The sequence below is a fragment of the Micropterus salmoides genome, unplaced genomic scaffold, assembly GCF_014851395.1.
Source record: "Micropterus salmoides isolate LMB-PRFRI ecotype aquatic unplaced genomic scaffold, ASM1485139v1 Ms_hic_scaffold_7, whole genome shotgun sequence".
Taxonomy (NCBI): domain Eukaryota; kingdom Metazoa; phylum Chordata; class Actinopteri; order Centrarchiformes; family Centrarchidae; genus Micropterus; species Micropterus salmoides.
The window spans coordinates 3874848-3898223 of NW_024044459.1; the positions used below are offsets into that span (position 1 = coordinate 3874848).

At 42.2% G+C, this 23376-nt stretch overlaps 1 protein-coding gene across 2 annotated transcripts in view; it reads left to right on the forward strand.

Moving 5' to 3' along the window:
- Positions 1-536: 536 nt before the first annotated feature.
- The window catches only part of adgrd2 (adhesion G protein-coupled receptor D2), a 39265-nt gene continuing 16425 nt past the window's right edge, over positions 537-23376 (forward strand). Inside the window, exons 1-18 of one of the 2 annotated variants that reach the window (XM_038703119.1) lie at positions 537-1055; positions 1357-1414; positions 1589-1828; positions 1928-2557; positions 4120-4242; positions 5305-5399; positions 5984-6274; positions 8694-8805; positions 10178-10312; positions 10673-10781; positions 13097-13205; positions 13391-13446; positions 13650-13776; positions 13908-14011; positions 14272-14374; positions 14917-15070; positions 16512-16645; positions 18249-18364. In XM_038703119.1, coding sequence (XP_038559047.1) covers positions 1011-1055; positions 1357-1414; positions 1589-1828; positions 1928-2557; positions 4120-4242; positions 5305-5399; positions 5984-6274; positions 8694-8805; positions 10178-10312; positions 10673-10781; positions 13097-13205; positions 13391-13446; positions 13650-13776; positions 13908-14011; positions 14272-14374; positions 14917-15070; positions 16512-16645; positions 18249-18364 — 2741 coding nt within the window. In that variant the 5' untranslated portion in view covers positions 537-1010. The remainder of the gene's footprint in view (positions 1056-1356; positions 1415-1588; positions 1829-1927; positions 2558-4119; positions 4243-5304; positions 5400-5983; positions 6275-8693; positions 8806-10177; positions 10313-10672; positions 10782-13096; positions 13206-13390; positions 13447-13649; positions 13777-13907; positions 14012-14271; positions 14375-14916; positions 15071-16511; positions 16646-18248; positions 18365-23376) is intronic. The other variant, XM_038703120.1, reaches the window with a different exon arrangement.

Genomic DNA, 23376 nt, shown 5'->3' on the forward strand with positions numbered 1-23376 from the left:
CTTAGCTTCTTACCTTTTTGCCCAAGTCTAAATTGTGAGGTCAGGTGTTTAAATATGTGACCTATACAATTTTTAGTGATCAATGTGTTAATCTGAAAATGCAGATGAAAAGCATTTGGCACATGTACTGTATTGTGAATACAAATTTGATGTCAAAAGGCATACTTTTCAAGCATGTTGCACAAAACCATCAGATGAAAGTAACCCAAACAAACCAAACTTTAAGATTTATTGTACGCTGATTGTACAACAACATTTTTATTGACTATACAGTATTAAAACCGATGTCCAGTTAACTTTAGAGTCCCATAGAAAGCAAAATGAAGGGCTATGTGGTAAAAATGTCCGCTGCCCTGCTGCTCTTGATGAACTCTCTGTGCCAAATGCTTGACACTGCTTGCGTAAGTAGGGTTCTTTTTTTTAAAAATGGCATTTGCATGACAAAGGCAGATGGCTTCAGGGTACTAAGGAGGGAGGGATGGGTGGGTGGGGGTCTGAAGGGAAGCAGGAGGCAGGAGGCAGGAGACAGACTGAGACTCTTGGACAGACGCACTGGGATTGCTGGCTCTCTCCCAGTCAGGACACCAGACACTCTGCTGGATATGCTGGATATTGAAGCCGAGATACTGGATGAGGAGTCTGCACCAGATTTGGGTTTGAACGTACCACACATGGAGTTTGTTCACAGATTACTCAGAGGCTTTCTGCTGCTTTGGAGGAAAATGGGGATTCTACAACTGAGAGTGCAACAATGAATTAGGACGTACACTCAAGATTTTTGAAAACTACCTGTTGAAGAGTGACACACTAAAGTGTTTCTGGCTTGCCTTACCATGCCATACTCAAAGCATTTGAGATATTATTGGCACAAATACCCATAATCAATAGGGTCTTGGATTTACTTTATGACTTACCTAACTCTAAGTGAATTGCATCTGGATCCAGTGGTAGTAATATATCCTGGGTAAGCTAGTTTATTTCACTATTTCACAGACTACGCTGTGTTAGAGATGACTGGGGCCCTGCATACTGGACTCATACTCTTCTCATTTGCGGTAATAACCTTCTCATTCTCTACCATAATATAACAAGAGCTAAGCAAATAGTTTTCTGTGTGTTTCTTTTCTAACTTGTATTAAGATTTCATTCTTTTATTTGAAAATACTACTCAGTGCCTCAACATTTGGATATAATGATACCTGAAATTCCATAGCACTGATTACTGTTCTCACGTGTTACCCATCTATTTTCAAATGGCGGATTATATATTATATATATTATTATATTAAATGTGCAGGCAAATTCTGTACAGAAACTGTTAAAATAATAAATTAAACTTGACTTTTTCTCCTTTAGGTGTTATGTGACAGTGAGCCAACACATGCTGTGCCAGACAGAGTGGGGGACTCACATGGTGAGACAGTTAATCACTTTTAGTGGCCATCTAGCGGCCAGCAGTTTGAATTCATAGTACTTACTTCCCTTGTACATCTACTTGATCAATTAAAAAATCATCAAATATGTATTTGATTGATGCCACACTATTTATAATTTATGGTTTTGTTGTTTTCTGTGTCTGACTCTCCAGAACAACCCAGACTAGTCCATCTAACTTCTCACTGGGCTCTCCAGTTGGTCAATGACTCGCTTGCTTTCTCCAGGGCTGACAGCTTCTGTAGAGGCCAGCTCAGCTCACTTGCCTCTCTTGACCAGTCAGAGGAACGGGAAGGAGCCTTGGAGCTTCTTCAGCAGACTGGACTTCGCTCCCCTATCTGGGTCAGGGATCCCAGCAAAGCAGCCTCCCAACCTGTGGCCCTCTCCAAACAATGTGAGTGAAAATAGCAGACCTACAAGCTAATAAAACAAGTACAGAAATACAAAAGTAAAATGTAGAATTTCATCAATTACTTCTTCTGCTCGTGTTTAGATTTACACTTCTCAGCTCTATACTTCCCAAAGGAATCCCGGGAGGGCTTTGCCCGTGTCATCATGCCCTTTCCAGCCCTGTCTTCTATCAGTGTGTGTGTTCGTGTTCAGTGGAACCAAGAGTGGAATGAGGTGTCCACCATCTTCTCCTACGCAGCACCTGTCTTTACTAATGAGTTCCAGTTAAGAGGACAAGTGGACATGCAGGGACGCATCCTCCTGGCAACCATCATCCACGGGAAGCACCTGCCATATAAGGCGTCCTTTCCCAACGATGGAGCTTGGCATCACATCTGTGTCACGTGGCGCAGGAACGGTGGCCACTGGGCTATCTATGTGGATGGGGACAGGAAGGACATGGGCTCTGGCACAGATATTTCAAGAGATATCTACGGGGATGGGATACTCATTCTGGGTCAGGACCAAGATTCATTTGGAGGGAATTTCACAGAGCCCTTTTTTGGAAATATCACTGACCTAAATGTTTGGAATATTTCCCTGGAAACAAGACATATCCTTGCCCTCAATGCATGTTCACCCATGACCCAGGAAGTGTTTTTCAGTTGGAACCTTGACCACCTAAGCAGCCATTCAGTGGTCAAAGAGGTGCAAGTGCTTCTGTTTTGCCCAGGTAAGATCACATTCTGTGGATCACGTTCTGTCTCTTTCAAATCAGCATTTCATCATCTGTGATCCTTTCCAAAGTGTCTACCGAATGGTCCCATCCATGAGTTTAAAGAATTTTATCAGACACCAAAACACTGCACAGTGGTTTATAATGTTCTGGGTTATCATGATGACAGTCATTTTATCTTTAGTCACAGTGATTGCCAGAGTAGTAGTTAGTAGTAGCACATAGTAAAGACGAGAAAGAGGAATGTTTGTTTGCACATATTTCATTGGCTTACACAGTGTCTTCCCAGTTGACGTTGCATTGTGTTTAAATGGAACTTTTTTCCAGTCCGCACTATTCTACTCTTTTTTGCTGAAGCATTGCATTGGAACCCAGACTGTCATCACAGTGGCCTCATTCAACAGAATGAAGGGGCTGGGTTTTTTTCACGTATGTTGGTTTGGACCTCATTTGGAATGGAGGCCTCATGTTCCCTTGACAGCCAAACATATGTAGGACAAAGCTTGACAAATTCAGTTTTTTTAAATAGCGTATATTAGTTACAAATCATTAAATTATTTGCTGAAAAAAATGATGTATTACTGATTTAGTTTGAGTTTTAAGTAGGTGAGGGTGGGCTGTCCTATAGTTTCACTCAAATGAAGACATAAATTTGGAATTTTGCATCATGCTTCATAGGGTTTCCTTCTTATTTTGATTTGTTACAATTTGGATCCTATTTTTGGAGTTTTCGATGTAATTTGTTGCAGTAATAATATTGTTATACTTACAAACTGGATTAGTGAAAATGATTTCAAAGAGACAACAAAAAACAAACAATCATGTTACCTAATCTGTTTACAGACTGACTTCCTGGTTAAACTTTGACCTAATGTGCCTACTATAATTGCGAGTGCACGCAGTTACAAAGAAGTAATATTTACAGAATGTACTTGAAGTACCAAAAGTAAAAGTAATCATTATACAGAATAGCCCATTTGTAGTTAATAATTAATTAAAATGAACTAAATCTTCAACTATTAAATAAATGTAGTGGAGTGAAAACTACAATATTTCTCTCTCTTGTACCTAAGTACTGTTCTTGAGTAAATATACTTAGTTACATTCAACCACTGGATAGGGACACATTAGGGTGACTGAGCGGAGAGAATAAAGGGGAGTGAAAGTGAGACAGAGAAACAGGGAGGGGATTCCCATAGCTCCAGCAGTGCGGGGGCGGCTCCGGGAAGAACAGAGTTTCATGCAGTGGTGAAGAGTAACTCCTACACTGTCTGACTTTCTTTTCCTCTTAAAAGATTCATGCAGTCAATTCAAGCTTAAAGAGATTAAGCTGTTATTTATATTTTTCACAATATATTTGTATTCATAATAAATTCACAATTCATTCATTAATTCATTTGTTGTCATTGACCCCTTGATGTTCCTGAATGCCATCGTTTGTTTTAATCAAATCTCATATTTACCTTAGTTTTTTACCAGTGGAGAAATTTAAACATACTCAGGCTGACTCTTGTTGTGTGTCATTGTGTGGATGTGCGATCACATGAATGTGTGAGCAGCAATGCACCAGCAGATGGAGGTGCAGGGCTGCAGGACACTGCAGGGTTGGTCAGACCAGCTCCCACTGTTCAACCTGACGGACTGTTCCCATCCACTGCCATTCATCTGCAGCAGCAGCAGAGGTGAGCCTCGTACACTGTACACAAAAGCTGCTGTAGTCAGGTTATGTCAAGGTTTGTACTGTACTTGTTAATATAAATAGAATATGAGTGCTAATGATGACTGGATATATTGACTAAGGTAAATACATTATGGTGCAGCAGCCTGCATGTAGTGATGGAAGTGCTACCCCATATGTCTATAAAGGTTCTCAGTCATCCAGCCCTTGATTTTATCCCTCCTTGGATACCCCAAATGCAACCCTAACCCCCACAGAAACTGTTGACCAGACTCAAAAAAGAAAATTCATAAAATCTTCTAATTATTTAACATAGATGTTTCTTATTCTATTAATTTGCTGTCAAGAAAATAATTCTGGTCCTGAAATGCTGAATCCTTTACTTTTTCACTTTTCTCATTGCCCAGTGGTAGTCCTATTTTAGAGTTAAATATGTGTCTACTGGAAATATCCAGTAAGATACCTACAAGTTTCAATTGTAGAATGCATACCCCTCCAAGGTTCTCCAAAAACACAAGTTTCGCAGACACTATTCAGAGATGAAAAGTGTACTCCAAACTAGGGGTGGGGGAGAAAATCGATACAGCATAGTATCACAATATTTTCCATGGCAATATTGTGTCAATACACAAACGTCAAGTTTCAAGCACAAAGCAGAGAGCACAAATAGGACTTTTAGTTGTAAGCAAGTATTTTATACTATGTATTATTAGTTAACTTGTGTTTATTTGTATTTTTTCCACTACTGACATGATGTGAAGCATTTAATATCTCATTTCATTTGAGGGTATAGTGTTGACCCGTGACCTTGAGTGGTTACTGTCAAAGGTTACTAGACTGACAGATAAGATTAAGAGTATAAATGTATAATATATCTGTCTGCTGCAACTAAATTATAATTTCTGAGCCTTAAGTGAGGGAAATACCCCTGTTGACATGGAGTGAGAGATCAGTTTCTGCTGGGAGTTCAGGGTTTTATTCTAGGACGCTGAAGGATAAGTTCTTTGAGCAGCAGAGCATTCTGCCATTACATCATCCACACTGAAGTTACATTTCTTTGGCACAGAGCGTTACCTGAAGATGAAGCAGATAAGTGATTCTCAGAACTCTCACCCCACTGCCTTTATGAGCCATATGATGAAGCTCTCCAACAGAACCCAGGTAAACAACCTATACATCCTCATTTAGCACAACTTGGCCTTATTTTCCCACTTCTTTAAATATTTCACTGTCTTCCCAGGCTTTGTACTGTCAGATGCCTTCTTAGCCTGTTAACCACACCTAACATTGAGTTAATCATGAGATAGTGTTTTAAAGTGTATTTAGGTGGGACATTCCATTTATCTTTCTTTTTTTAAATTTAGTTACACCATTTTGCATTTATGAAGAATTCAGTTGTAAGTGTGATGTGTATTTTCAAAAGGGTTTGGTGTAGTTTGCTATAGGCGGATGCTGATGCCAAGATTTTGCATCAAAGCTCATTCATTTAGATCAGGACACTTAAAAATAATTGTTTGCATTAAACACTGCCCAACAGTAGTGAAAAATGAACAAACATGTAGTCAAATAAACTAAATAATATCCATCATATAAGAGATCACTCTGACTGGCTTCCCAGAGTCATAAAAAATATTGAAACAACCTTAATGGATAATAATACAAATAAAAACACAGGTTTTGGAATTTACATATAATGATAAAAACAATAGCTCTGTTGAACCAAGTGTCTCTGTGTCCACTCCCAGGCAGTGCTGGGCCAGCAGCCATCGCGGCTAGGCAACCTGGCCCAGGCGTCTGCCCTGCTGGACATCTCTGTCCAGGCCCTGGAGGACACCCAGCAAGAGGGACTGCAGCCAACAGACATGGTGTCCCTCATCCAGCTGCTGTCTCTGGCTGCTGACGTCCCAACACAGCCGTTCACCGATGCCGCCAACCACAGCCAGGACAACATCCAGGAGTTCAGCCAGCTCTTTGTTAGTGTGGCCGACAGCGTCATCAGTGAAGACAATGCCCTCAAGTGGCAGGCCATCAAAGAGGTAGCACACTGACAGTAGCACTGATGCGTATGCGGCTCCTGACTGTGGATACACATCAAGTTTGGAAAGCTGTGTATTTAGTGTATTGTATTTTCTTATGACATGAAATATCATAGATTTAGAAAGGAAATACTTTTTGAAAATTTCTTCAGGAGAATCGGGAAATAAATAGGCTACACTAGAGGCATACAGCAGAATGTACAGTATTTTTCCAGCCTTGACCCAGCCATTGCATTAAAGGGTCTCCAGCTGAAGTTTTGAAATTAGAGTTTTCAAATGTAATCTTTTTTAATAACTTAAAGGTCCTGCCTAAATTCACTGTCATCAAGGCAGTGCAAGTCTGTTTTAGTTCCCTTTTTTTGTCTGGAAGGCACTGGCTCCTTTTGACAGCTTTTTTCTAAGCTTTTTGTTGTATGATACACATCCGTTAGTTGACAAAACTGTTTTGTGAAAGAGACACTTAATGTTCCATTTCTTGTTGTTGTTGTGCTGACAAGAAACAGGTTTAAAAGAAATGTGTTAAAAAACAAGTAAAGTCAATATATCATGACTTTTAGTATCATTCAAGTCCACATAAAAGCATATTTTTGTTAGACCCTTACTACCTGCCCATGTCTTTAAAACTCTATTCCCCAGTTTGTAAGACAGGCTTTCTGCTAAAATGTGTACTGTCCAAATCCGAGCAGAGGTTAACATCACCAGGGTTATTTTCTCAGATTTTAGGAAAAGTCCACCAGATCCACAGAAGACACTATAGCACTGTTTTCGCAGGTTGAGTGGTACTTTCTGTGACAAGTATACTGTAACACACATTTCTCTATACTGAGATCACAACACAACACTCTTCACACTGTTCCCTTTAGCACCATGCAGCTCAGCACAACAGTTAATCTAACATTTAAAAAATGAACATCCAAAGTGCACTAATGCAACCAAACACACTTCACAAACATCTCAGGATCAACCTGTGTATCCAAACACTGACTTCCAAGAGTAATTCTTTGTCACTCAGCACACTCTGACCTAAAAACCAACTAACAGCAGATGTATTTTCATTTTTTGCATAAACACAGATTCAAAGAAGTGGACAGCACTTTTTTACTTCATTGATTGCCATACCTTACAGTATATGCATTTATAAAAATATTTCAGTATGCTTTTTTACTAAACTAAAGTAATTCCAGTAATGTAATACCAAATGTGTATTTACTACTCACAATAATTATTTAGGAGAGCTACAGATATAGATATTCAGCAGTGAACTTCTGCATTTAGCCAAGAGTTCTCTCCATCCTTGGCAATCTTCTGCAGATTTATCCAGACTTCCAGCATTCATCGCATCCAGGAGAGACATCTGATCACGTGGCTGGCAGCCATAAACGTTCCACCTCGGAGAGGAAAATTATTCCTCTGCGGGGTTGGAGGTTTTTTTAGATGTAGATTTAGCAAAAAGTATCAAATAATAGTACACAGTTAGGTAAGTATGCATGAGAAATAATTTATGAAACTTGGAAAGATGGGGATGTTGAATGCATTTTGTGTCAAAGCAATGAAAAGCAATCCACAGTTTAGTCCACATTCCCTGCATTGGTGCTGACTGTGGGAAGAGTTTTGAAAATGTGTACTCAATTATTGCATCAGGGCTACAACAGGTGCCATGTTCCAGCAAATGTAGATGCTGCCATAAAGAGCACGAGGGCTCACTGACTGGTGTGATGAGTATGAAAATGATCCATAGACAGACATACTGCTGCTTTTTCAGCTCTAAAGCACTAGGGGGCAGTATGCTTCTATAGATACATTATTATAAGAGCTCATCATCAGCCCAAATGATTAAGTTACCTCAAGAACAGTTGAACAGACCCATGCTATAGCAGCCTCCATACATGAAACCATATTCTAACCCAGTTGGTACATTGCATTCTCTTCAAACTCTATGACCAAGTCTTTTATTTTGTCACTTCTGCATCTGCACTACTGATGATCAACTTGACGAGGTTGCCTTATGACAAGTGTTGTGTTTCTCTTAGCGCTTGCCTCCCTTCCCCCCAGGCCTCTCAGCGCTCCAAGGCCACCTCAGCCCAGACTCAATGGATGAGCAGCACTCTGAAAAACTGTGGCTGTACTCATCTAGAAGCCTCCCTCTCTCTGCTCCCAGCTCTGTCTCCAAGGCTCAGCTCTTAGATGGGCATATTGAATTCAGAACGAGGGGTTTCAAAACAGACAATAGCAAAATCCACGATTGTACACTGCATTATAGGCCAGTCTACTGAACTGTGTGTGCCCTGTTCACCCAAACTGTATGTAGACTCTGGCAAACAGTTAACTGCGCTGAAAGCATTTTCTCATTGTGTGGCGTTTGAATGGTCATTTTGAAATGTACCTCTTTAGCTTTGCCGAATTGCTTTGTGTGTTTTAGGTGGTGAACGGCCCCATGGATGTGGTCAAGAGTATTGACTGTATGCTGACCAGCCTGAGCCCTCGCTTGATGGCTGAGACTGATCACCTGACCATTCACAGCCCAAACATCAGTGAGTCACACACACACACACTGACATAATAGAATGCATGAAAAAAAAACAGAGCAAAGGAGTGTGATACAAAGGGATGACACATTTGAGTTAGGTGTGGGTCCATCATGTAGGTCCTTTAGAAAACTGTCTGCACAGCAAAAAAATGTCAAATGATGTAACAGTTGGCCTTTAAGAAGTTAAAATCTAGAAAAAGATTTTGACTTTATATAATAGCAGTTTTTAGTGCTGTATGTTAAACCATGACTTTTATATCTGCTTTACTTTTTGATATTTTTCAATATGTGGCATCAGCTTCATTTCATAATCATAACTGTGGTTGACAGACAATATGTTAACTAACAGACATTACCTTATCGTCAAATCAAATCATGAAAGATGTGCTCCCTGATCCCAGCTGATAAGCTCCCAGACAAATTCAGTTGGAGACACTAACTATCCATAATATTTCTGCTGAGCTCAAGATACACTTTTTTTAAATCATGTGGATCTTCAGTGTGACCAACAAAGGGCAAATCATTAATAATTTATTATAATAATGATTATTATTACTGAATATTATTGATATTTTAGTAGATTGTTATTTTTTTATTGTCATTGTTTTAAAAACAATGAAAATCAGTTTATTAGCTCTCAGGGATTACAATATAAATACCAAAAATAATAAAACCAGGATAAATAAACACAATTTTACCTCTATAGCTATTCAGAGGAAGCTTCCCTGATGATCTGTCAAGACAGAGTGTGGTGAAGAGATGAATATAAAGGTTTATCTCTGGGCTTTTAAGCAAAACTACACTTTATTACAGCATGGGTTTTATTTTTGCAGCCCTGGGCATTAATTGTATCAGTGATGATAACACTGTACTCTTCGGTAATTGCTGAACTTTCTGAACAATATAATATCCAATGTGACCAGAAACAAGAATAACTAAACAGGTTGCAAACAAACCCACGGGTCTGTCAAACGTATTTGGTAGAGAAAATGAAGGCGAACAGTAAAATGATTACCCAAAGTGTCTATTAGAAACATCCATTGCTTTGACCTACTGTTAGTAGGTGCGTAGCTGTGCATTGACAGTTTCCAGTGCAAAATTGCAGGTGCACTTACTACAGGTTTGCTTGTTTAAGTAGATTCCTGAGATTAAATAAAGTACTGCTTTCTTACAATCCTGTAGAAATATGCTACAATGGTAACACCTTTACAGCTCAGGATAATCAATCTTGATTGAAATTCAAACCATTGCGGTTGTGTTGATAGTGTGGTTACTGAAAATGTCTTGTGAGACACAGAGAAAATGGAACCAAATAGTCAGTACATGAATGTAACATGAGGAAGCATATATTGAATATCCTGTCCTTTCTTTTCCAGAACTGGAGGTGCAGCAGCAGAGGCTGCAGGACGGATCCAGAGGATCGAGCTTCTGTGGACATGAGACAGAGAAACACACAAACCTGGACTGTATTTCAGTCCCACATCAAAAGATACAGGATCTCCACAACAACGGTAAGAAAACGTTGCAAGAGCCAATTATCTTTCTCCACTTGCACTTATAGCAATCACGTATTCAGACGTATCTATCACAATGCTGAGTGTTTGCAAAGAGAGACACATTTTATTAACCTACGTCTTGCAAGTGAATGCAGTGGACGATGCACTAATGACAGACTTGTGAATGTGTAGCATACATTCACCTACTACACTCCCAAGGTCTTGCAGTGAAGTGCAGATGGAGGCGTGTTGGGTTTTGCAATAACTATTCATCTTGAACAATAAGTGGTCCTAAATGAATTACATTTCTGTTTTATTTGGATGTCTGGTGCAATCTGAAGAAAGCGCCGTCTTAATGCTGTGTTGAATGTGCAGGCTTCCATAAGCTCACGTTGGTCAACACATGGTACGGCTCTCTGCGGCCTCTTTTCAATCCTGAGAACAACATCTCCATGGTTCCTACTGTCACCGATGGAAGCCAGAGGTAACGTACAAGCACAAGCTTCCCCCCCCCCATGTCATTTTCTGCTGTACCATCAATACACTTGTCACAGTATAGCATGTTTTTTTTAATACCAGGTATTGCTGTACAGTCTCCAAATGAATTGTGGGCGAAAAGGAAGTGGTGTGAAAGAGTGTTTGCCACATTCCTGATTTATTTTTTTTACATGTTTGTCACACTGAAATGTTTGAGAACAAATTGGAATATTAGACAAAGATAACGCAAGGAAACACAATGCAGTTTTAAAATGAAGGTTTTTAATATTAAGGGGGGGAAAAAATCCAAACCTATATGGCCCTGTGAGAAAAACTGATTGCCCCTTAAACTTAAAAACTAATTGGTCCACCCTTAGCAGCAACAACTGCAATCAAGCGTTTGCGATAACAGGCAATGAGTCTTTTACATCGCTGTGGAGGAGTTTTGGCCCACTCATCTTTGCAGATTTGTTGTAATTCAGCCACACTGGAGGTTCGAGCCTTAACTACTTTTGTAAGGTCATGCCACAACATCTCAATCGCATTCAGGTCAGGATTTTGACTGGGCCACTCCAAGGTCTTGTCATTTTGTTTTTCTTAAGCCATTCAGAGGTGGACTTGCTGGTCTGTTTTAGATCATTGTCCTGCTGCAGAACCCAAGTGCGCTTCAGCTTGAGGTCACGATCAGACGGCCGGACATTCTCCTTTAGGATTTTTTGCTAGACAGCAGAATGGTTCCATATACCACAGCAAGTCTTTCAGGTCCTGAAGCAGCAAAACTGCTCCAGATCATCACACTACCACAACCATATTTTACTGTTTGTATGATGTTCCTTTTCTGAAATTGTTACTTTTACACCAGATGTAATGGGACACACCTTCCAAAAAATTCAGGTTTTGTCTCGTCAGACTACTAGGGTATTTTCCCAAAAGTCTTGGGGATCATCAAGATGTTTTCTGGCAAAACTGTTGTTTTTTTTTTTGCTCAGCAGTGGTTTCCGTCTTGGTTCTCTGCCATGCAGGCCATTTTTCCCCATACTCTTTTCTTATGGTGGAGTCATGAACACTGGCCTTAACGGAGTGCAGTTCTTTGGATGTTGTTGTGGGGATTTTGGTGACTTCTTGGATGAGTTGTCGCTGCGCTCTTGGGGTAATTTCACTCCTGGAAAGTTCACCACTGTTCCATGTTTTTGCCATTTGTGGATTATGGCTCTCACTGTGGTTTGCTGGAGTCCCAAAGCTTTAGAAATGGCTCCTATAACCTTTTCCAGACTGATAAATCTCAATTACTCTGTTTCTCATTTGTTCCTGAATTTCTTTTGCAGCATGATGTCTAGCTTTTGAGGATCTTTTGGTCAGCTTTGTTGAGACATGTCCTATTTAAATGATTTCTTGACTGAGAACAGGTGGGACAGTATTCAGGTCTGGGTGTGGCTAGAGGAATTGAACTCAATTTATTTGATGATCTAAAACATTTCAGTGTGACAAACATGCAAAAAATAAGAAATCAGGATGGGGGAAAACACTATTTCACCACTGTATTGTTTATTTTCATGCTGAAAAGTGTGTTTGTCTGCCAAAATAATGGTTACTCCAACACTTTTGTCACCACATTTTTGTTGTTGTCTAGAATCAGGCACTACACATTACAGGACTACACTGAGTTTATTCTGCCTCCTGACCTTTTTCCAACACAAATTAAGCAAAAATGTAACTGATACAATTTATGACGGCTCCATTCCATTTAGTTGTGTCAGTAAGTCATGTTAATGGGTGAGCATACATTTCATGCATCTGTAATTAGTTTTATTAGTTCCACCTGTCTATGACAAGTCATCATGTCTGCTCAGATAATGGTCCAAAGTCCTGCTACATTGCAGCTTTGCATAGCTCACAGTAAATTGGTGGTTAGCATTTTTGTAAGTATGAAGATACCAGTAAACCTTTTGTTAAATCAAAGCAGGTGGTATTTTCAATTTTTGGTATTTAATACATTTAGTATTAATGTTTTAGCTAGCTGCTAGATAACTTTGATCAATAAAACAATTAAGAGTAAAAGAGATCCTCTGCCGTTTAAAGTGTCTGTTTTTGTGGAATTTTAGCTTTGTTTAGATTCCTGGCATGTTTCAACACTTGTCATTAAACTATTCAGTTCTTATTTTAGCTTTTAGAATAAAGGTATCAACCTACATAGCACAGGCATAACTGTAAGTTACTCTATGCTAAAGTATCAGAATGCACACTGACTGGATATAGTTAAACCACAAATTAGCCTTTTCTGTACTGAAAAATAATAATAATGAATGACTTTGTGTAAATAAGCAGGTATTTGGGCACTGTCCTGGGCTCTTCTGTCATATCCACCACAGTGCTGGCAGACGACCAGACGGTTAGCACAGCAGTTCGCTTCAAGCTCCAGCACAAAGTACAGGTTAGCAAAATCTGACATCTTCACCATTTTTGTTCTTAATTAAATGGGAAGTGGTCTGTACTTATATAGCACCTTTCTAGTCTTCTGACCACTCAAAGCGCTTTGGACGACCGGCTCTATTTCTGGAGCAACAGCCGCCCCATAATTAGATATCTTATTGATTATATATTCTATATTTTTTACAGAATCCCACTGGCACTGTGTATGATCCAGTGTGTGCCTTCTGGGATTTTGATCTCAAGTAAGTACCAATGAACATTTTGAAAAGAGTTTGCAACTTGGAGGTCTCAGATTCCTCTGTAATACAACAGTTATCTTACCTGTTTCATCAAAAAAAAAAAAAAGTGATAAATGCTGCAAAACTTTTTGATAGGAGAGTTTCATTCTTGGCATTCCTGTATTCATGTAGTTTTGTAAGTATGTGCTGTTTGTGTCTGTAACTAGTCTGGAAGCTGGAGGGTGGTGGAATACCAAAGGCTGTGAGGTAGTGTCCAAACAATATGGATACACTGTGTGCTACTGCAACCACACCACCAATTTTGCGTTGCTGCTGCAGGTTTATGAAGCCCAGGTAACAATCCTCTCTCCAATTATAACTTTGTAGTCTGTGTAGGCTTCCATCTACAGTATGTGCTGCTATTTACAGCTTGTGTGTGCGTGTGTGTGCGTGTGTGTGTGTGTGCGTATATGTGTCTGTGTTAGAGGAGCCTGGAGAACGAAAAAGCTTTGCAGGTGCTGACGTTCATTGGCTGTGGAGTGTCTCTGTGTGGCCTCCTCTTCACCTTCATCCTCTTCATCGCTGTGGGGTGAGTCACAAACATCACAGAGTGCACTCTGTAAAGCTCCGAGGGTGAAAAGCATTTCATAAAACTCAATAAATGGAAAAAATAACCATTGTGCTCTGTAGGTATGTCAACAGCACCACAGTGAAACATTTTTCCAAAATCCTGAGAACTACTGTGAGATCTTCATTCAAATATTTTATGCTGTGTGTATTTGCATGCATGGATGTGGGTGTGGGTGTGTGTGTGTGCGTGTGCGTGTGCGTGTGCGTGTGCGTGTGCAGTGTTCCTAAATCAGACCGTACCACCGTCCATAAGAACCTGATTGTTGCTCTGAGCATCGCCGAGCTGCTGTTGATGTGCAGTGACTGGGCATCTGCAAATGAGGTGAGACTCCACATGCGACATATTTGTAAGTAAAATATAAATAAAGTAGGTGGAATGTTCATAAAATAAAGTATTCTTTCTACCTTCTTCACAAAATATATGTGCTCGTAGTCACATTTCTGTGGGCCACTGTTGCGTCATTAAAACTGAAATCAAACAAAACTTGTTTTAACTTTGACAGTGTGTTTGTGTAAGAACCTGTCACTTATAGTAAGAAGCTGAGAGCAAAACACTATAAAACTTTGAGTTCTTATGTTAATGATAGTAGTATCATGAGGAAGCGGAACATTTTTTGTGACCTGTATCTCCTCTGGTGCCAACATTAGGGCACAAATTGAACTTCTGACCTCTGACTTCCCACCCACAGATCCGATTTTTTTAGTTCAGTCTAGATATTAATATGGTCATGAAATATACTGTGTTTTGGACACAGATTTCTCAGATTTCTACTACTATTGATGAATTACTGACTCAAAAAATTATTTCACTTTCATCCCAGGGATGAAACCATGTTTTGTTTTTGGATGTTTGTAATTCTGCAGGCAGCATGCTTCGTGGTGACTGCACTACTCCACCTCTTCTTCATGGCCTCCTTCGCCTGGATGCTGGTGGAGGGTCTGCTGCTCTGGAGCAAAGTGGTGTCGGTCAACATCAGCGAGGACCGCAGGATGAAGCTCTACTACATCATTGGCTGGGGTAAAGTCTCATCTCCATTCAGTCACTTGTCAAGTTGGAGTTGGAGATTTATGTCCTGGTTACCTAGGTTTGGATCAAATCTATCAAATCTGCTTTAATGTAAAATTTTTTCTTAATGAGTAAACATTGAAATTTATTTAAGAAGCATGCTGACAGATAAATCAACATAACAAACTGTGGTTGTCACATTTGCAAATTATTCGCCTTGTTGTTCTAACACTTACAAACTTTATCTCCCTCATGTTTGTGCGTAATTTTGATAAAAACAAGTGATTTTTCAAATCAGGATGAAGAACAAATACAAGCACAGGAGAAAATATTTTAATACAATGTAGAACAAGAAAGTATCTTGTTCACTTTTACTGGTAATGTGTTCAGCCGTCCCTGATGACCTCACTTGTGAAGTGAAATGAGAGTGGAATTAACTTTTGCCTGGTTCAGCTGCTGGAGGAATATGGAAAGTTGCTTCCCTCTTTCTCTCACACAGATAGGGAGAGTTCATGTGTGGACACACAGGATGGGGTGGGCACAGGCGGGCAGCTCTACATGGCTACAGTGGCTCAATAGTGCTTCTGTTTGATTCCTTCTGGGGAATTAAATATTAAAACACTGTCACAAGAAATGCTGGGGCTGTTTCATTCACATCATGTAAATTGTATACTATTAATCAAAAATGTAAAATGTGGCCTACTTTTTTTTGTTATGTCATGCCTAACATCAAACAGTATGTTAGTCCAAAGTACAGTCACAGAACTCCAGGCTAGACACCAGGGATGCGCAAAGCCTGGAGTGAAACCATATATATATATATATATATATATATATAATAAAATAGCCTTCAAGTATTCTCAAAATCTCAACTTCTCTCAATGGTTTTCCATTCCATGTACTCATATTACACAAACAAACTTTATATAAAGGATGTATATGATGATTTCTAAAATAAATAGATGAAAAAACTGAATTGAAATGCCACCCCAAGACAAGGATTTTGCTCTTTCATGTTGGGGAGTGTAATAAACGTTGCAGCATACAGAAGCTGCTAGATGGGCCTTTAGACTTTTAGACTTATTTGTCCAATCGAATGATGAGTTACTGATGTTAACTTATGTCAGTGCTTAAACAAACATTATATGACAGACTACAGATGTGATGTAATGCTATACTGCAACCTTAACCCAGCTTTTTTTTTAAAACATCTCGCAGGTGCGTCTGTTCATGTTAGAGCTGAGAACAGTGTGTGAATATGCACCGCAAATACTCAATATTCAGGTGTTCCTCACGGCTCTCCATGCAGATGTCCTGTATGTTCCCCTTCAGACTAAATAGACTAAGAGACACAGCAGCAGTCACTGTTCCATAAATATGTCTTTAAACATGCTGCTTCTTTATTGTCACAGCACTACCACAGTTAATTTTCTTTTATCAAATTGTTTTTCAGGACTACCTGTTCTAATTGTTGGTGTAACACTGGCAGTATCAGTGGACAAGTACAAGGCAGATAACCACTGCTGGCTCAATGTGAAGACTGACACCATCTGGGCCTTTGTGGGACCTGTTATATTTGTCTTGGCGGTATGTAATCTCATGCCGTGTGTGTATGTGTGTGCCCTCATCCACCTCCTGTACCTCCTTACAATTATTTTTAACTGGTGCTTCGTATAATGTTTGTTAGTGGAGCTTTTTGAAAACTTTTGCATTTGAATGGGCCATACTCTTATATACTTTTTTTTTTTTTTGCTGAGTGTGATATTGTTTGTAATGATTGTTAAAATGTTTGACATTAGTTGATTTTTAAAAGTTTAAAGGAGGAAGATGAGAGAGAAGGGACAACAATAATAACAATCCATATCAAATGTATACAGTGACAGCTTTCACTGTTAAAGCCCAAGGCATTGTTGAAGTGGACTTCAAAGGTATCCCATGCAGTGAACAGGACTAACCTCTACACTTGCACAGCATGCAAATGATGCATTCCTGCCCTAACCAACTAGCAAAAGACAGAGAAGAAGAAGACTGATAGGTAGCCAGGCATGGATGTAAATGATGCAGGTGATGAGAAATGTATTTAGCATTTGTTAGGCCCATAGACTGTATAAAAGAAGTGGACGCAGTCATCGTGACATCACCCGCTGGTTTGTGGACTGCCATTTTTTCAAGTTTGGCCGATAGGGCGCCGCCATGTTGATTTTTTGCAACCAGCGGCACCTGACGTGACCATATTTGGATGAGACGGTGAAACTAATGGCCATTTGTGGGGCTAGTTAGCTTGCTTAGCTAGGTGCATCTGTAATTCACCTTAACTGCCATTTTAACAGGGCTGAAAATTTTGTCTAGCAAACAACAGTCTAAAAACTAAATGAACTCCTAATTAATAATTTTTTTAGGCTCTGGTTAAATTTACACAGGGCCGTGGGTATGAGTCACTCTAGCCTGATTAGCCTGATAAGTTGCCATGGTAATGACTTGTCAATCACAGATAATCCCACCCTGAAGCAAACTCTGCTTTATGGTCTATCTAAATGGGACCATAATTTACTAAATGAACATCATGTTGTATTAAATGAGACTTGAAACTAGCGATTTTGAAAGTCTTCACTGAGGTAATAAATCTGGTGAGAAATAGGGTAATTTTATCATTATTTCTAATTTCTTCTTTTGCAACCAGAAGAGCCGATCCCAGCTGGCTGTTCGATAGAATGCAGGTTTAAGGTTTAATCAGGTTTCTGACGGAAGCTTCCTGTTTGGTTAGGCCTCAAGATACACAATGCATTCTAGTAGACACGCAAACATAACTGGTTTTATTCACAAGAATATTCACAGGGCACCTTTAAAAAGATACAAAACATGAGTGACATAATCCCTGAATGATCCCAAACATCCCCCAAAATCCCAAACAGAAGATCATAGGAAGATCCTTCCAGATGAAGATTGAGCTTATACACTATCCTTCTATATTTCCTCTATATTCTATTTTTGTGTCTCAGATAGACCAGGAGCAATGAAAAGTGAACTGATGTACAGCTGAATACTGTTCACTGTGATGTGATTTCCTGCAGCCTGAGGAGGAGGGTACACTTTCCCTCCTCTACATGTGAGCTTGAGGCCAAGTGGATCTGCAGCAGCATGTCTCCTGTTTGCTGAAGGCCATGTTGACGCTGTTGTCCTCTGTCTGCAGGTCAATGCAGTTGTGCTGTGTCGGGTTGTCATGGTGACAGTTTCCAGTGCTCGCCGTCGTGCTAAGATGCTCAGTCCAAGCTCAGCATCAAAGATGCAGACCTTTGACCTCACTTGGTGAGATACAATGGCTTCTCTACCTCACTCTGTCGCTCTCTCTCTCTCCTCCTGCTTTTTATGCACTCTCTTTCACAAGTCTTTTTCTCGTACGCCCACGCTCTCTCACACTGTCTCTGAATCGCACAATCATTTTTGGTCGAGCAGCCATAGTCAATCGAGACAGTGTGAGAGATTGGGAGTTTAGGCTCGGGAGTCTGCTGTGGGAGTTGTAAGGGCTTATCAGCTTAACACCTGGTCCCAACACAACTGTATGCATGTGTGTGCGTGTCCGTGTGTGTGTGCTACATTTTGGGGTCTGACTTAAAACTACATTCTGTTAAATTAATTGTTATTTTATAAGTGTTTTAATGTTGCAGCTTCAATTGAGCAGTGTTTAGTTCCTCTAGACAATTCTCAACATGATCAGTGCCTAAAACATGACTTATGAAAGCAACAGTAAAGGTAGTATGGTTACTTTAAAGTTTGTGACATTCCCTGAACAATCCTAATTACCGAGGACTGTTTGAAGGCTTTTTTGTAATACATGTACATCTTCATCTTTGTTATAAGGCCTTGAAAACACAATCCTGACTGTCCAAGGAATCCATTCTTAGTTCGGTTATTTTACCACATCATACAGAAATACAGCTACTTTTATATTATTGATTATATTTTTTATATGAGTCTGGCCATATTTTTCTTATTGTCAACAAATCCCCCGCAACGACTCAAACCAACAACACATTAGTCTGACTTTGCATGTATGTACAGTGTAAGTGTATTTTTCTACCCTGTCAGTGTCATTCAGCCTCAAAGCCATTCATTCCTGCCTAAGTCATAAATCTTTGAAAATGTGTTACATACTAAAGTATCAACTTTAGAAAAGTCTCAGTAATTAAAAACCTAAAACACATTTAAGCCACCTTTTTTTTTTTTTTTTTTTTTTTTTCATCAAACATTCCTCAAAAAGGCGGAAACGTCTCGGGTTACGTATGTAACCCTTGTTCCCCGAGAAGGGGAACGAGACACTGTATCGGTGACGACACTATGGGAATGCCTCTGGGCGTGGCAGGGCTGAAATCATGAATGAAACTACTCCAATCCTATTGGCATTGCTAGAACGGTAGCATGTGACGGCGTAACTGGGGGAGTATATAAGCACGCCGGCACAACGGACACATTAGATCTTTGCTATGAAGCAAGGTACTCCAGGCGGGGCGAGGTGTGGCCGACCGACGCAGTGTCTCATCCCCCTCCTCGGGGAACAAGGGTTACATACGTAACCCGAGACGTTCCCCTTCGAGGGAACTATGGGAACGAGAATACCCACTATTCCACGCCGAAGCCTCCGCCTGCCCCCCCAGCGTGCAAAAACCTGTAGGCACGACTAGGAGGAGAGCGCACGGGTGCCGGGTGCAGAAGGAAGGTCCAGACTGTAAAATCGGATGAAAGTGTGAGGAGTGGCCCAGCCAGCTGCCTCACACAAATCCTGGAGCGAAGCCCCTACGAGGAGGGCCCTAGAGGCCGCCATGCCTCGAGTGGAGTGCGCCCTTACGGCCATACGTGAAGGTAACCCACGCACCTGATAGGCCAGGGAAATAGTCTGAACAATCCAGTTGCTGATCGTGTGTTTAGAAGCGGACCCGAAACACACCAGCAACTGGTCTGCTTTCCTCCACCGGGAGGACCTCAGAGTGTAAATACTCAGTGCCCTAATCGGCAGAGCAGATGAAGTCTCCCGTCCTCCGCCGTCACATGAGGTGGGGGATGAAACGCCTGCAGCACCGTAGACCCTGCCAACCTGGACGGAACCTTAGGGACATAGCCCGGACAGGGGTGCAGGATGGCTCTGACCCTCCCCGGGGCAAACTCCAGGCATTGAGGAGAAACCGAAAGTGCCTGGAGATCCCCCACCCTCCTCAGGGAGGTGATAGCGAGGAGAAAGGCCATCTTAAGGGTCAGGTGCTTGGCCTCAGCCGACTCCAGGGGTTCGAAGGGGGCCTCAGCCAGCGATTAGAGAACCACCGCCGGGTCCCAAGTGGGAACCCTGGAACAAGTCACGGGTCTCATCCTCCGGGCTCCACGGAGGAAGCGCACGACCAGTGGAAGCCTCCCCAGAGGCCCATCCCTCAGAGGGGTGTGGAACGCCGCCACGACAGCCAAATACACCTTGAGTGTGGATTGGGAAAGGCCAGCAGAGAAACGGTCCTGGAGGAACTCCAGCACCATAGTAACCGGGCAGGTAACTGTGTCCACCGCCCGTTCTCTACACCAGGTGGCAAACACATTCCACTTCAGGCCGTACGTCCTTCTCGTGGACGGGGCTCTGGAGCTGAGCAGCGTCTCCACTGTCTCCGCCATTAGGCCCGCCTCCAGGAACTGGGCCCCCTCAGGGGCCAGACCCACAGTCTCCACAGGGCGGGGCAAGGGTGAAAGACCTGACCCTCCACCTGAGACGAGGAGAGATATTATGTCCGAGAACCACACTCGGGCCGGCCAAAACGGGGCTACCAGCAGTAGACTGACAGCGTCCTGATGGACCCGCTCCAGAACCGGAAACAGGAAAAGCATACAGGCGCATGTCTGTACCATGGCATCCAGCCCTAGTGGGGCTGGGGGTGAGAGGGAGAACCACAGGGGACAGTGCGTAGTCTCTCGAGACGCAAACAAGTCCACGTCTATGGGGCCGAACCTTTCGCATAATGACTCCACCACCTGGGGGTGGAGTCTCCACTCCCCAGGCCTCAGCCCCTGTCTCGACAGCAGGTCTGCTCCCTGATTCTGGGTCCCAGGGACGTATGTCGCTCTGAGGGACTGCAGTCTCTGCTGGGACCACAGGAGGATCTGATGTGCCAGTTGCATAACGAGCGCGAGCGCAGACCCCCCCTGGTGATTCAAATAGGCCACCACCGCCGTGTTGTCGGTCCTGACAAGGACGTGGCGACCGCGGAGAAACTCCTCAGAGCTCTGAAACCGCCAACATTTCCAGGCAATTTATGTGCCAAGCTTTAGAAATGATGCTCCTCCCAGGAGCCTCTCGCAAAGCGGCCGTCCATGACCGCGCCCCATCCCGTGAGTGAGGCGTCTGTTGAAATAATTGTTCGGCAACAGATCGCTCCCAACACGGGACCTTGGGACAGGAACCAAGATTTCCTCCATACAGACAGGGAACGAAGGCATCTGCTCGTAACCCGTATCAGACGGAGCGGATTTTCCCCTTGGGGAGAATCCCTCGGATTTCAGCCACCACTGCAGGGCTATCATGTGCAGCAGGCCTTTTGTCATCTATCGTGACAAACCAATCCTCGGATTGGATGTGACTGATGATGGCGGGGATGGTGAGCATCCTGAACCTGAATCTCCTCAGAGATTGGTTCAGGGACCGCAGATCTAAAATCGGACGCAGTCCTCCGTCCTTCTTGGGAACTATGAAGTACCGGCTGTAGAACCCGGACTCCCTGACTGGCGGGGAAATGAGTTATATGGCCCCTTTCTCCAGCAGAGAGCGAACTTCTTGTCCCAACACCTGGCTCTGCCCCGCGTGCACCGCAGTCCAGACCACCCCGTTGAACTTCTGCGGGGGGTGGACCCGGAACTGCAGCCTGTAGCCATCCACTACGGTGCGCAGGACCCACGGGGAAATGTTTGCAAGACCACGGAGCGGGGAAATGTTTGCAAGACCTACGCATAACATGTTATGCGTAGGTCCCCGGTGGCACCCTGAAGTGGAGGACTGCCAAGGAAACTCGCCGGTGCCCCCCGGTGTGTGAGCCCGATCGTTTTCCAGCTGCAACCCCTCAAGGCGGGCAGACTGGTGAAAGCTCGCTGGCGGTTAGCGCGTCCCGAGCGCCAAGACAGCGGGAAAACAGCGCCTGTTGTCTGAGCTGCCACAAGGGAGGGACCTCGGTCAGCCTCTCGGGGGGGCCTGTGGGTGAGAGCGCCGCCTCGCGTCCCGGTTTTGTTGAGGCTTCGCTTCTGGCTCCGGCGGTAGGAGCTAGACGAGGGCTGAGCTCGTCTCTCTTCAGCCGTCGCCGTCCTGGAGCCCGGCGGGGGAGGGGCACATATTGAAAGCTGTCTGGGAATGCGGCATCCCCAGACAGTGTCCCCAGCCGTGATGTAGCGCGGGCATGGAAAGACACACTGCCTGAACTGCTCACCAGCCATCTCCTCTGCTTCTCCTTCCAGGTATTTTCGTCTTGTGGTAGCTTTCTTCTGAGTAGTCTCAAACATGCCAGAGTGCCTGCTGAATAGAAAAAAGCTAATGTGTCCGGTGTGCCGGTGTGCTTATATACTCCCCCAGTTACGCCGTCACACGCTACCGTTCTAGCAACGCCAATAGGATTGGAGTAGTTTCATTCATGATTTCAGCCCTGCCACGCCCAGAGGCGTTCCCATAGTGTCGTCACCGACGCAGTTTGAGTTCCCTCGAAGGGGAACAGTACATTTGTTGGAGACAGTGGTCAGGGCTAATCCACATTTAGCATAATTGTGATTGAGTCAAAATATAGTGTGTGTTTTCATGGTATAATGAAAAGAACAAGTCTCCCAGTGCAACAGTGTAGCTCATAGATGTGTTTTTAATTTAATTTGTCTTTGTGGACAACAATGGAGCTTTATTGCACAGTAGAATAAGATAAGAGATATCAAGGTTTGGATACACACAATACTTCATTACAGTACATTCATTGTTGGTTTGAGTCTTTTAATGGATTGTGGACAATAAGCAAAATATATAATCAATGTAGAATTTTATATATTTTATATATTCAACTTCCTTACAGCATACATGCTGTATGACTGCAAGTCAGAGGCTGAGCAGCATACACAATTTCCCTTTTCATTGTGTCAGGTCTGTTTATGTTGCTATGGTTACAGGATGATAGTACAAACAGTTCTAGTAATTCTGCTACAGCAAAGTTATGTATGCAAGCAATATTTCTAGCAGCATAACCACAGGTGCATAGTATACACATATCTTTTTTACTTTCTGCAAAATAAATAGCCCAAATGAACACTGTTGGGAGTGAGGT